Source organism: Narcine bancroftii, chromosome 2 (genome assembly GCF_036971445.1).
Source record: "Narcine bancroftii isolate sNarBan1 chromosome 2, sNarBan1.hap1, whole genome shotgun sequence".
NCBI classification, from domain to species: Eukaryota; Metazoa; Chordata; class Chondrichthyes; order Torpediniformes; family Narcinidae; genus Narcine; species Narcine bancroftii.
Genome location: NC_091470.1, coordinates 82,077,428 through 82,091,788, shown reverse-complemented (window position 1 = coordinate 82,091,788; position 14,361 = coordinate 82,077,428). Strand labels below are relative to the sequence as shown.

Genomic DNA, 14,361 nt, shown 5'->3' with positions numbered 1-14,361 from the left:
CTGCCTAACCCTCGAGGCCTGCGTGGATCTTCTCCAAAGAAAATTGAATAGAACATCAACCAATGATCTGTGTAGTGCGTGGGACTTTTCAGCCATCCATCCTGCTTCTTTTCCTCTTTCTTTTTTTCTATATCTTTTTCTCCTTTACTTACTTTTTCTTGTATCTACTCTTTGGGCTTTTTTCTTTGGTGGGTGGGGGGAGGGGCACAACCATCATGGAGTAAATACTAGATTTACAGTTGTCATTTTAAATTTTGTATGGTCAAAAAACTTAAATAAACTATTAAAAATAAATAGATGCTCAGGGTTTGTAGGATAGTTGATGCATTTGAGTGGCACAGGCTAGTGGGCCAGATGGGTCTGTGACTGCAGTGAAACTCTAAATTAAAAACAATGAAATAGCCACTGTTGACTGAGATTGCAAACAATGTGCTGTGTCAGTCATGCAGATAGTTGGCCCTGGAGTAGTTTATGGTTTAGGTGACTGAGAGGTTCAAGAGCCTGATAGCTGTTGGAGAAAAAAATGTTCTTGAACCTGAAAGTACTGGACCTTCATCTTCTATACTTTCTGCCGGAAGGCAGCAGTGAGCAGAGAGTGCAAGGGTGTTTGGAGCTCCTTGTGTTGTTGGCTGCCGCCTTGGAGATGTCTTCGATGGCCGGAAGGTCAGTGCCTGTGATGGGCTAGAACTGAAACTCACTGTGGTCTTCCCCTTCTTATTCAGCCTGTTCTGGATGATAATGATCATTCTTTATTCCGATATCTCAAAGCTGTCACTGGGAGGTGGGAAGTGCTGTCGTTCTAACTGGCTGCTTCCCCTTTCTCCAGAATCTGGAAGCAGCACTCCAGGTCCACCGATTCGACTATGATGTGTCTGATCTGAAGGCCTGGATCCAGGAGAAGGGCAGCATGCTGGGCACAGATGACCTTGGTCATGATCTGAATTATGTCCAAACGTTGCTGCGGCAGCATGAAGGTGTGGAGGTAAGGGATGGATTAGGGCCTGCTTCTATTTACCCAGTGTTGGAGAAACTCACCAGGTCAAACAGCGTCCTTTATATAGCAAAGATAAAAATACATTATGCAGTGGTTCGCAACCATTTTCTTTCCACTCACATCCCACTTTAAGTATTCCCTATGCCATAGTTGCTCTGTGATTAGTAAGGGATTGCTTAAGGTGGTATGTGGGTGGAGAGAAAAAGTTTGAAAACCAAGTTTTAATCCTACCTAATTGACTCGTTGTGTGGACGATTTCATCACTATAAAGGAAATGGCCCAATGACAATTTTTCTCAAGCAAAATATTTCAGTAACAATTGGGTCTAGAGCAGTGATTCTCAACCTTCCCTTCCCACTCACATACCATCTTAAGCAATCTCTTACTAATCACAGAGCACCAATGGCATAGGGATTACTTAAAGTGGGATGTGAGTGGAAAGAAATAGGTTGAGAACCACTGACATAACAGAAGTTTCAGAGTTGCCCTTCGTCAAGGCAACCGATCCATGCTGAAAACTGCCTGACGTAAATTAGAACCCAATCAGCTTTGATGTGGTTCACCGCCTCAGATTCTGCGTCAAATTCAGTCATATTTTGATCTCTATTATATAAATGACCTCCTTCTTTTCAAGGTTCAATTAAATTTGGTTCAATAATTATGACTAAATCTGGTGTGGCCAGTCCCGTGGTCGTCCCTGGATGTAGAAATGCAGAAAATTCAATACGAGTGTTGATCGACTAATTCACAGGTTTTTGTTCCACTGAAGACCTGACCTGCTTGTCTAGATCTGTACAAAAGTGAAAGGTTAGGAAATGAGCTGCAGGGTTCTAGTTAAACTCGTATCCAGAAGGTGTGAGACGAGCCAGGAGTGCAATATAATGTCTAAAAGAAATATGGGTAGTTGAAGGCAAGGATGGGAGATAAGGAATGTGACTGAAGAGGAGTGCATGGATTGATAAATATCCTTAGGTTTAAATAGGCTATAAGTAGCTGGTTCAGCTGGGGAAAGAATGAGTGACGGCTGAGGAACAGAATTAAAACAAGCGCCAATGTGACTTTAATGTTGTTTAATTTCACATTCAGGCTTTATCATTGGGTTATTTATGAAGTCTGATTGATACGGGTTTTATACATAAAGTTAGATTGATATGGGCTTTAATCATTGGGTTTTATATGCAAGCTTTATCATTACTTAGATTTCCATATGACATTAATTAAGATATCACATAACAAATGATCCTTTGAGGTTATTGGGGAGGTTTACATTCATCCATCTTTAGCAGGTTATTTTGCATTCTTATCGATACAGACAATGAATCTTGGACATGAATGCCGTTTTGCCTAATGATCCTGTTCATTTTACAGAGAGAGCTGGGGGCCATAAGCAGTGAGGTGGAGCGAATTGGCGAAGAAGCTAGGAGATTGGGTCAGATGTACCCACACATCAAGGAGAACCTGCAAGAGCGTCTAAAAGAGGTGGTGATGTCGTGGGACAGCCTGCATCAAAAAGCCAGGGAATGGAAAGAGAAATTGACTGAAGCTGAGCAAATCCAGGCTTACGTCAGTGAATGCAGGGTTTTCATGTACGTGGTAGGCAAGAGTAGCTCCTCATGTTGCATAATAGATTTACTGAGCTAGAAGTTGACCAAAGTCCAGCTGGACACTAAAATCATAGAGATGACCTCATCTGAGCTTGCATCTCTCCATCCCATGGCCTCAACATTAGTCCATCTTCCTGGCATCCTCCTGCACCTCATCCAATGGAAGAGGGACAGACTCTTGGCAATCAATGGGATTTATCGTGACTGATGGTGAAAGAGCCTTTTTCTTACCAATATTATCAAAACTTGGTGTTGGAGAAATGTTTTGCCTGAATACAGCACAGCAGTCATTCATCCCATTGACTCCAACTTCTGGAGATTTGTCTTCAGTTCATTAAGATGGCAGGACAATGGAACCATAAAGGCACGAGAAGTCCAGGCAGAAATATACTATTTAGCATTTTCCACCATTCAATAAAATTCAACACCCCCATCATTCTAGAAATCCACGCTGCCACACTTCTGATGCAAGCCCACACTTTAAAATGCTTCTATACAAACACATACTGTACGCAGGGAATGGGGAGGGAATGTTGATCAAGTGCAGGGAAAGGAGATTCAGTTTAATTTGGCAGCATGTTCAGCACAGACGTGGTGGGCTGAAGGGCCTATTTCTGTGCTGCACTATGCTGTGCTGTGCAATGTTCTGTGTAACCTGTCTGGAATAATTTGGCAGAACTGTACGTGGTACTGGGTGTGGGTTCTACAAGATTCTTACAAGGCTTCCCAGCCGTTGTATTAGAACCGTAGAACCTTACAGCACAGAAACAGGCTCTTTGGCCCTTCTAGTCTGTGCCAAACTATTTTTCTTCCTGACCTGTATTGCATCCCCCTTTCCTGTCTCGGCTTCTGAGAGACCAACATTTACAGTTGCAATTGCTATTTTTTTTAAACATGATTGTAATTCCCATAATCTGTTTCTAGTTTACTCTCATTCATATTCAATTTTCTCCCTCTTCATTTTTATTTAAGCCAACCTTTGTTGGTCTTTGAAATCCTACCAATCCTCAAGGCCTTCCATTGTGCTTCACAAGTCGTTTCTTTTGACCAATATTTCTCTTAACTTTTTTAATTAGATCTTTATCAATGCCCTCACCTACAGGCATCCACTTTTTCTCAATAGAGTGAACTATCTCTCTGACCTATGTGCCACCATCTACTTTCATTGACCTAATTTTTTTTCTCCATTTTCATCAACTTGTCCTTCAGATCAATATCTTCTCTTTGCTGGGGTTCAGTTGTTCTACGATGCATAAGGTGATAAGATTTCATTTACATGCTGACATACTTGGAGTTGGAACTGGGCTCATAAACATTAAAGTCTTGAAACTGTTCACCTGAACTGAACAGTAAGAAATGTAGTTGAAAAGCAGCCACCTCCTGCCCTGTCTTGTGGAGGTCTGTGGCTTCCACATTTAACCTCAGCAGCCACCAAAGAACACAAAAGCCACAGCAGAAAGGTCATCCTCGATCCTGAGGGAACGCGCATTACACATTATTCCTGTCAATTTTACTTTATGCTTCTTCTGTGTCCATTTAACTCGGAAAATCCCTCTGGGACCTCCTGTGGTATCTTTCAGCCTTACCTCATTAACATTGTTTTGCAACGTACTCACATACATTTCAGCCTAAAATTTAATATTGAACATTTTATTTTCAGTAATTTTCCTATTTCTAACCAGCTTTAATCTATTTAATGATAAATGGTTGTATTTCATTTACTGGCCAAAACAGTTAGAACCTAGTCATCCTTCTTACATGAATTGTGTCAGTCACACCTTAATGGCACGGCTTGCCTCTGCATAGATTGAAGCATTGCCCCAGTCCAGGATTCACAAACGTGCCAGATTAAAGTAAGGCTACATTGTAGCAGATTCTACGAGGTGGATATAAAACATTAAGAGCATTACTAGAAGCAGCGGGGGTGAGTTCTACCTGGTGTCCTGGCCAAAAAAAAAATTGTTAAAACATGTTGACCAGTTTTTAATCGGAACTTGTGCACATTTGCTGCCTTGTTCTGCACATTACAACACTAACTGCAGCCCAAAGGGGCAATAAAGGGGGTTAGGGTTCCACCTTTTTCTCAAAGGACAACAAAACATCCATAAGACAGAGGGGCTGAAATGTTCTATCGGAAGTAGGGCAGATGGAGAGGTGGAGGGACTAACAATGGGACAAGATTAAGAGGGATATTGGGAGAGGATGGGATAAAGTTCTGATGGAGGAATTGGATGAAGATGATGAACCATCAGCAATGAGGAAGATATAAAATGAGGGCTGGAAAGGAGAGAAACCATAGATCCAAGACCAATGGAATTTCTTTGCAGAGAAAAGAGATCTGCTCTGTGGATGGAAGATCAGAGACCAAAGTGTTCCAGGAATCAATGGCCAGCATGTTCAACAGTGCCAGGCAGCAATAGGTGAAATGAATAGCCAGCTCAGATCTACAGGCACAGCAGCTGAGCTCAGTAGTTCCTCAGACACCATGTTGTTGATGCTTGATTCTGGCCAGATGAATAATCCTGACAAAAGTCGTTGCCTCTGTTCCGTGGTCTGCTGCTTATCGAGTTCAACGGGCTGAGTGCAGAGAGGTTTTGGCCAGCTGAGGAGCCCAGAGCAGGGGTCACGCTGGCAGCCAAAGGGTCAGGAGAGTCCGCTGGACAAAGATGAGAGATTTCACTCAGAGAGTGGCGAATCTTTGGAATTCTTTACTCTGGAGGCCTATGGAGCCTCATTCTTCATCAGTCTTACAGCCCAGAACAGGCCCTTTGGCCCAACCTGGCCATGCTGACTAAGCTGTCATTCTGGGCTAGTCCAATTTGCCTACATTTGGCCCATCTAATCCCTTGCTATACATATATCTGTCCAAATTATTATTGAACATCAAAATTGTACTCACTTCTACTCTGGCAGCTCAATCCAGATATGGACCACCCTCTGAGTGAAAATGTTGTCCCTCAGGTCCCTCTTCAATCTCTCCCCTCACCTTAAACTTATGTTCCCTAGTTCTAGAAATGTCTACCCTAGTGAGAGCGACTCTGAGTATTCACTTTACCTCATGGTTTTATTAAACTGCTATAAGGTATCCCCTTAGCCTCCTTCAATTGAAATAAGGACCCAGTCTATCCAGCCTCTCCCTGTAACTCATACTCTCCAGACCTGGCAACATCTTGATAAATCTCCTCCACATTCCTTCCAACTTGTTCATTCAAAAGTCTACAGGTATTTGGATATGAAGAGTTTCAAGAGTTATGGGTACAGTGTAGCAAAACTCAATGAAAGGCATTGAGGGCTGAATGGTCTATTCCTGCTCCTAATTCTCAAGCTCTCGTGTACCTCTGGTCGCCATGATGCAAGTATCCCCTTTACCACAAAAGCCATGATGAAAGCTTATTGCCTCATTCAGGTCCTGGGTGAATGAGATGGACACGCTGCTGGACACAGAGGAGCAGGCCAGGGGGTCTATGGGTGCCGAGCAGCTCTGCAAACGTCACAAGGAGTACAAGCGAGAGATTGACAAACAGAGATCCAAATACGAGGAGCTGCAAGCAATCGGAACTGAGCTGAGAGAGAACAGGCACATCCTTTCGAGAGAGGTAAAAGCCCCTGATAGACCTGTGACCTTTCCCTGCCCCTCCTCCACCACCAAGAGAGTCATCCTTTACCGTACCTCCTGATCGGAGCAAGGTGACAATTTTTAGGCTGCCCCCAGCTGGTCTACTCTTTACATAGACCTCAACAGCTCTACTCCCCCATCTCCTCATTTCCCAGGTCACTATATCTAATGACTCATCCCACCCAGCTGCCAGCCCATAGTCATCAGGAAAAAGATTCACGATTTGTTAGATTATGTGTCGCCAGATTCAAGGACAGTTTCTTTCCCGCTGTTAAAAGACTCCTGGACGAGCCTCACATTGGTAAAATAACGTTGCCCTTGCTCCATTCTAGCTGATCTCCCTTTGTAACTTTGCACTCCTGTCTAGTGTTTTAATTACTGTACCATGAATGGGTCGACTCACTGGTTGCATGCAAAATGAACTGATTTTCCAAACTTGACAATAAACTTGTAGCCCACTAATGTGAAGCTGTGACCTTCCATCGTCAGGTCGACGAGAAGTTGAATGAAATGTCTGAGCAAATGGATCAGGTGTTGAAAAAGTGGGAGAAGCAAGAAGCTCTGTACGAGGAGGAATTGTGGAGACAAGCACAACTCAGGGAGATTGAGCTAATGGCTGCCTGGCTGGGCTCCAAAGAAGGACTCATTACCACCAATAATTATGGGGTAAGTGTGAATGGAACGGCCGGCCACTGTGGTTCTCCTTGGTTCCCTGAAGGATGGATAACAAAATCAGACCTTACATTCAGCAACCTGCTCTGGCTTGACTGATCTACCCTGGGGGTTTCAATAGATCAGGAGGTGTCACAATTCAAAGCCCACTGTTGATAACGCGAATGTGCTTTTTGAACTGAGAGGCAGTACCTTTTCAGGAAAGGCTGGACAGGAATGGGAATCTTGTTTCTAGAAAGGGAAACTGAAAGGAGAAGAGGATTCAAGAAGGGAAATTTGTGTGAAGTCTCAGCTGAGGTCCTAAATACAACATTGTCACCTGATAAATTCAAAGGGAACTTCAGGGGCTATGTTTAGTCTGTGGAGGAAAGTACAATTGGAAGGTGCGGACTTCAGAAAAGAAGAGGCTATCAAAGACTGAAAGTGTAAGAGTAATGCAGCAGACCAAGTCCCTGTCTTACCATAGCAGAGACCCAGGTTCGATCTTGACCTTGGGTTGCTGTCTGTGTAGACTTTGTACATTCTCCCCATTACTGGGTGCTGGTTTCCTCTGGTTTCCTCTGGTTTCCTTCCACATTCCCATAGCTACATGGATTGGTAGGTTCATTGATAGCTGTATGCCAGTGTGTAGGTGAAGGGTAGCATTTGGGGGAAATTGATGGGAATGTGGAGAGAATAATATGGGGGATTCATATACTAATGGGTGTTTGGTGATAGGTGCAGACTCCATGGGCTGACGGGCCTGTTTCTGTGCCTTATTTCTCTATGACTATCTATGATAGCATCCTTCTTTCTCACTGTTAATTTAGACACACAGCTGGTGCTGTAATGGCTTTGTGCTAAGCATTACATTAACAGTGCTGCCCCATTGGCTGGAAGCATCCACTCCCGACCCCTGCAATATTTGCTAACACCTGCAAATTTCTTAACTGTGGTATTTATATTTGTCCAAATGATTGAAATATACAGTAAGAAAATGGAGAGATGAAACAATGAGCCCAGAGGAATCCCACTATATCCAGCTTTTCTCACACTAAACCTCTTGTCCACATTAGGCTTCATACTACCAAGCAGGTTTTTGGATCCAATTTGCAACTTTCCCTTAGGACCCTGGGCTTTCTCTTTTCTGTTCTATCGGCCATGACAAATCTTGTCACATGATTTCATAAAATTCATGTGGATATCAAATTTATCAACCCCTGTTATCTCTTGAAAAATATTCAGTCTTTGTCCACCTTGGCCAAATAAAACAATACTCACAGTTCCTGTTTAAACTGTGCCTGTCTGAATATTGTCCCTCAGAGATATTTGCAATCAATTGTTCAACACTGAACGTTGGTTTTCTATTACTTGGTCTAACCAGTAGTTGCCATCGGTGCTCTGTGATTAGTAAGGGATTGCTTAAGGTGGGACATGGGTGGAAAGAAAAAGTTTGAAAACCACTGTTTTAATCATACCTAATTGACTCGTTATATGCACGGTTTCATAACTCCAAAGGAAATGGGCCAATGGCAATTTTTCTCAAGCAAAATATTTCAGTAACAATTGGGTCTTGAGCAGTGATTCTCAACCTTCCCTTCCCACTCACATCCCACCTTAAACAATTCCTTACTAATCACATAGGGATTACTTAAAGTGGGATGTGAGTGGAAAGAAAAAGGTTGAGAACCACTGGACCCTGTTTCTCTCTTTAGTAGGCTGGAACAGCATAGAGCAGATATCTGAAGTTAGGAAACTTAACAAAAAGAATAGTGGAATTGCGAAACTAACAAAAAGCAGTGGATACAAGTTCTTTTTATATTTTAATTTGGAGGTTGCTAGATTTGTTTTGTTGTGAAGGATCTTGAATGACGCATGGTGGTAAGATACAGATCTGCTCTGATTTCAATAGTGCAACAGGTAAAATCTGAATAGTTGATTACTGTGCCTACGTGTACACGATCCTGTCAAAAATTCTGCCCTTCGTAGATTAAATACAGCTCTCTTTCAGATGTCTCAGACAACCTTCCCATAGCAGGTAAACCAGGGTAGATCCATGTCAAAAGGAAAGATACTTGCACTTTACATAAATAGAAAATGCTGGAAATAAATCAGCAGGTCAAACAAGAGGACATGGATTGAGATTGAAGGGGAAAAGGTTTAGGTGAAACATGAGGGGAAATTTCTTCACTCAGAGGGTGGTGGGACTGTGGAATGAGCTTCCTCCACCTCAGAGCTTTTTCTCTCGCCAGGCATAAGGACTGTAGGCTCCCTTAGAAATCCTGATGCTACCAGTGACCAGAGGCAGACAATCATCCAATCACCTTTGTCACCAAGATCTTTTACTTTTGGCAGTTCTGAAATAGGTAGATGTGGATTTGATTTTAATATTTAAGGAAAAGTTGGATAGGTATATGGACGAGAGAGTTATTGGCAGGTGCGGGTCAATGGGATTAGGTGGGAGAAGGTGTTCAGCATAGACTAGAAGGGCCGAACTGGCCTGTTTCTGTGCTGTAATTGTTATATGGTTATATGGTCAGCCAACATCTACGGCAGAATTAAGACTGCAGGTCAATGACCATGCATTATGCCTGATATTCAGATGTGTTATTTACTCTGAAAGATCCTGACCAGAATACTGTCCTGCACTGATTCAGCTGATGCTGTGTCTCAGGGCGCCACAGTTACCTAGAGTCTGAGTTTGTCATCAGCCTTCTGTACATGAATGGTGCTGATTACTTTTGTTCTCCTCAGGATTCTGTAAATGAAGTGGAAGATTTGATTAAGAAGCATGAAGATTTTGAGAAGATGCTGGCAGTTCAAGATGAGAAATTTAGCCAACTGGAGAACCTGAACAAGGTCAGTCAAGCAACCTCTCAAGCCTGGTTTCAGCTTCACAATCAGGATAATGGTTATATAACTGACAATACATTTTATGTACAGTGATCAAGGGCTGTTACTAATAATAGTTTTGTATAATTTTGATAGATAGATGAGATTGTATGATTCCAGGTGAGACTTTTTGAGTGTTTCCGATTGGTTTGTGTAAGATCAATCTATTTTGGTTGATTTCAGGGAGAAGGGTTCCAGAGGGGCGAGGGCATTAAAGAAAAAGAAAGAAAAGTGTCTCGGGTTCCTTCCCTGAAGAGAAAGGGGTCGGACAAAAAAACATCACCCTTGAGGATCTTTGGAAGAACCAACTCAGACACTGAAAGGGTACCAAAATCCTGGTCAAAAGAGATAGTCGTGAGTCCTGCTCCACGATCCCCCTCCACCTCAGAGCTTTTTCTCTCACCAGGCATAAGGACTGTGGGCTCCCTTAGAAATCCTGATGCTACCAGTGACCAGAGGCAGACAATCATCCAATCACCTTTGTCACCAAGATCTTTTACTTTTGGCAGTTCTGAAATAGACAGTCCCACAAAGAGGTTCTCAAATCCAAACAGACCAGGTATCATATCCAAACCACTCTCTCGGATTCCTTCATGTACTTCAATGGAACAATCAGCTCAAGATCTAACCGCACTAGCAAGGGATGGCATCAGGGCAGAGTCACCTACCAAGTTCCAAAGCCCCCTGTCCAACTCTCCTTCAAGCAGTTCTCCAACAAGCCGGCACTCTTCCCGGACTAGTCTCTCTGGAGTTCAACCAGGAGAAAGTGGATCAACAAAAAGGTGCTTAGTAGACCCTGTGCCCAGCTCAAAGGAGTGTCGACAGATGGATACACCTGCGATCACAGAATCAGCATCACTCTCCACTGTTCCTCAGCAGCCAAGCACCACAGGAACACAAAACAACAAAACGCGTGCAACTTCAGTACGTATTTGCACCTTCAAGAAGTCCAAACATCTTTCATAGTTGTTTTTTTCATGCAACTTTCTAAGTCTCCCGTTCTCCCATTCCTCCAGCTCACCACCTGAGGTAATATATTGCCCCCACTATAAACTAATGAAGTGCATCTTATGCAAACTGAGGCAAATGATTCTAATCCACTCTAGATTGTATCTCCTTCTGTGCCTCTGCCAAGCCTTGTGGTTCTCTCTAGTTCCATATCTAAGTTGTTTCTCAGTCTATTTATGCCTTTTCCCAATATCCATTTCTCCACCTTCCTTTACCTGCCATTTCTTCAACCATTGTTACCCTTCCCTTCCTCCTTACCCTCAGCTCTTTCCCCACCTCTGCCTCTTACTATGGGTCGCCTACTGCAACTTTAGCTTCTGGGTCAGCAGTCCCACCCCATGACACAGGCTGGCACATCAGTGCAGTAAGTTAAAGTTCATCTGTCTACTTGGCTGGAAGGAAAAGATCCCAAGACACCAATGTTTAAGATGAGAGGAGTTCTCCATCCTGCCATGATTTCCCCAGTATAGATTGCCAGCACTTTTAATTCTTAGACTCCAAATGTTAAGAGTTTGCTGCTGTATTTGATGCAACACAGAAATGGAGACTCCTAAGGCACACTTCTTGCTGGTAAAGTCAATTAAAACATCAGTCATTACATTAAATGTGTCTTCTTTTGCTCTTTATAAGGATGCTGGTGGATTCCAGAGCATGGAAGGCACACTCTGCAGAAAGCAGATCCTCCAATCTGATGGGACAAAGGTCTGAATGAATCTCAATGATCTTACACTCCCCTGGCTGTGTACTAATTGATTTTTCACTGTAACGCTGCACACTATAATGTGCTCTTCTACTTTTAATGTTTAATGCATTTTGAAATGTGTTGGCTAATCTGCTTGCAAAACAAACCCTTCTTCCTCTATTAGGTATAAACTTAAACTTTCACTTTGGTGGAAATGGAGGAAGGGAGAATATTTTCTGAAGCTGCACTTACACTTCTCGTGAATTCGTATACGTGGCCAGTTACCCAGTGAAGCTCCCTGTAACATCAGCTCCAAAAGGCAGGGCTGTGCTTACTGTGCCAGCACCATACATTGTTGGTCCTGTAACTCTCTCACGAACCAGTGCTCCAATTCTGGCCTCTTCATTAAGTGGTTCGACATTAGGTGGCCACACCTTCAGATGCAAAAGCCCCAAGAACTGGAATTCTGTGCCTAAACCTCAATACAACCTTATCTCTCTATATTTCTTTAAGGTGCCTAATGTAACTGAATGATTTGACCAATATCAAATTCGCCCCTAATGTCTCCGTAGGGTAAAATGTCATTTGATAATGCACATGGGAAGCACCATTTTACTACCTCGATTTCATTCTCTCATGAGCGTGGTGGCACTTTCATCTTGATTTAGATTATGAGTTCAAATCCCACTTTAGGTTGACACTGCAGAGAGATGCAACGTTGTCAGAACTATAACCTTTTGAATGAGGTATTAAACTATCAGGTGGATGTAGACTATGCCACAACACAATATGAAGAAATTATCCTCCATGTCCTGGCCAATATCTATTCCTCAATCAGAACTAAAACACATTATCTGATTATTATTACTGTATAGAAATTGGTTCTGGTCTGTTTTATGTATATCATTGGTTCTCAACCTTTTTCTTTCCACTCACATCCCAATTTAAGTAATCCCTATGCCATCGGTGCTCTGTGGTTAGTAAGGGATTGCTTAAGGTGGGATGTGGGTGGAAAGAAACTGTTTGAAAACAAATGATTTAACCGTACCTAATTGACTCGTTATGTGCAAGGTTTCAAAGGAAATGGGCCGATGACAATTTTTCTCAAGCAAAATATTTCAGTAATAATTGGGTCTAGAGCAGTGATTCTCAACCTTCCCTTCCCACTCACATCCCACTTTAAGCAATCCCTTACTAATCACAGAGCACCAATGGCATAGGGATTACTTAAAGTGGTATGTGAGTGAAAAGAAAATGTTTAAGAACCACTGATGTACATAGTATTTTGGACTTTATCAGTGCAAACATTTGTTCTGCATGCTGTCCAGGCATAAACCTGTCTTTTAGTACACTTCAAAAGCACTTTGGTGGCTCTGAGATTGTTCAAAAGCAAGATTATTATTTCTTGGTCCTAATTTTAATTTTGCATTTAGACTGACTCTGAAACCTGGGACACCCATTTTGTGATTCTAGCAAGTCAAACTCTCAGCTTCTATGAGAGCAAGACTACAAGTCTGAAGGTGAGTCTTCAAGGTTACCCATGTTGGGAAATTAAGCCCAGCTCAACACTGCTCCCATCACCAGAATGAATGCAGCTACCCTGCACATACTGGTCTTATCAAACTGAGGGAGGCTGGTGCTGAGGGAATTTAACAATCACTCTCCTAACAGGTACAGCACAAGTTAAACAGAGTGCAAGCCCTTCCTTATTGTGTCATCAGACTCTTTCAGAGCTAGACCTGCAAGTCAATAAACTGCAGGTGCCTTCAGTCCGAAATAAACCAGAAAATTCTGAAAACACTCAGCAAGCAGGCAACATTAGCGGAAGGAGAGATAGTTAATAGTTTGGGTTGAGGGCCTTCAGAACTGTTCTACACTGTCCATCAAACATTGTTGAGGCAGCTACTGCAAATGTCAAATGTGGACAATAGACTGTCTCATGAAACACAGGACAGATACAACATTCATTAACAAAGAAATTAAGCTCCTGTTGGTGTCTGAGCTACATCAGTAAGGGACTGGCTAAACCTGGATACAATGTCCTGGTCCCTTTATCACTTTCTATTTAACTTGTGGATGAATCTCTACCCTGTAATGTACTGCTGTTATTACACGATGACTTGTACTAAGGTCTTGGTGATACTGTGTCTATTTTTTTTCTTTTTCACTTAGGTAACATTTACTTTATTGTACTTATTATCTCTTTTTAATTTAATAGATACCATTGTAGTTTTTACTTTACAAGTACCTGTTCAACTATAGCAAATAAGAATTTCAGAGAATATGTACATTGTACTATGTGGATGACTATAAACTCATTATCATTAACCATTGCCATTCAAGATATGTGTGATGCCTTGCTCTGCTCTGCACTCGTATTCTAAGCTATGATGTCCTGCTCATTTTAACCATATTCTATTGAATCTGTGTACATTCCTTTGTTCTATGCAGGATTCCCCGTGTTCACCATCCCTCAGCATCACTGAAGCAACATGTGAGGAGGTTGTTGATTCTACCTTCCACCTGCGGTATGACACATCTGCCGAATTAAGGCAATTAATCTGTTTAGGCTGAACAAAGGGAAGCCAGAGGTACTCAGCAGGTCAGACAGCATCCATGGGAAGATATGGTCAGTCAACATACAGGTCAGGACCCTTTATCAAGAGTTCCTCCGGCTTCTCTCAGTTGACTCAAGATCCCAGCGTCTGCACCTTTTGAGCTGAGGGGTACTTGCAAGAGAGCAGTACAAAGGCAATAATTTCTATTCTTTCCTATTTCCTTTTATCCCAATGTGCATCAGAGTGCAATATGGCCCAGAGCTTCTCTGGAAGTACAGTATAATGTACTTCAAAGCACAACTCAGAGGTGTTTTCTCCACTTGCCAGTGTGAAATCAGCTTGACAAAGCATCTCTC

General features: G+C 42.4%; 1 protein-coding gene across 1 annotated transcript in view; it reads left to right on the top strand.

Moving 5' to 3' along the window:
- Positions 1-14,361, top strand: part of sptbn5 (spectrin, beta, non-erythrocytic 5) — a 251,285-nt gene that overhangs the window by 223,226 nt on the left and 13,698 nt on the right. Inside the window, exons 59-67 of the mRNA XM_069915498.1 lie at positions 827-982; positions 2,363-2,580; positions 6,005-6,194; positions 6,704-6,880; positions 9,620-9,724; positions 9,941-10,681; positions 11,396-11,467; positions 12,881-12,967; positions 13,899-13,975. Of these exons, the coding sequence (XP_069771599.1) occupies positions 827-982; positions 2,363-2,580; positions 6,005-6,194; positions 6,704-6,880; positions 9,620-9,724; positions 9,941-10,681; positions 11,396-11,467; positions 12,881-12,967; positions 13,899-13,975 (1,823 nt within the window). The remainder of the gene's footprint in view (positions 1-826; positions 983-2,362; positions 2,581-6,004; positions 6,195-6,703; positions 6,881-9,619; positions 9,725-9,940; positions 10,682-11,395; positions 11,468-12,880; positions 12,968-13,898; positions 13,976-14,361) is intronic.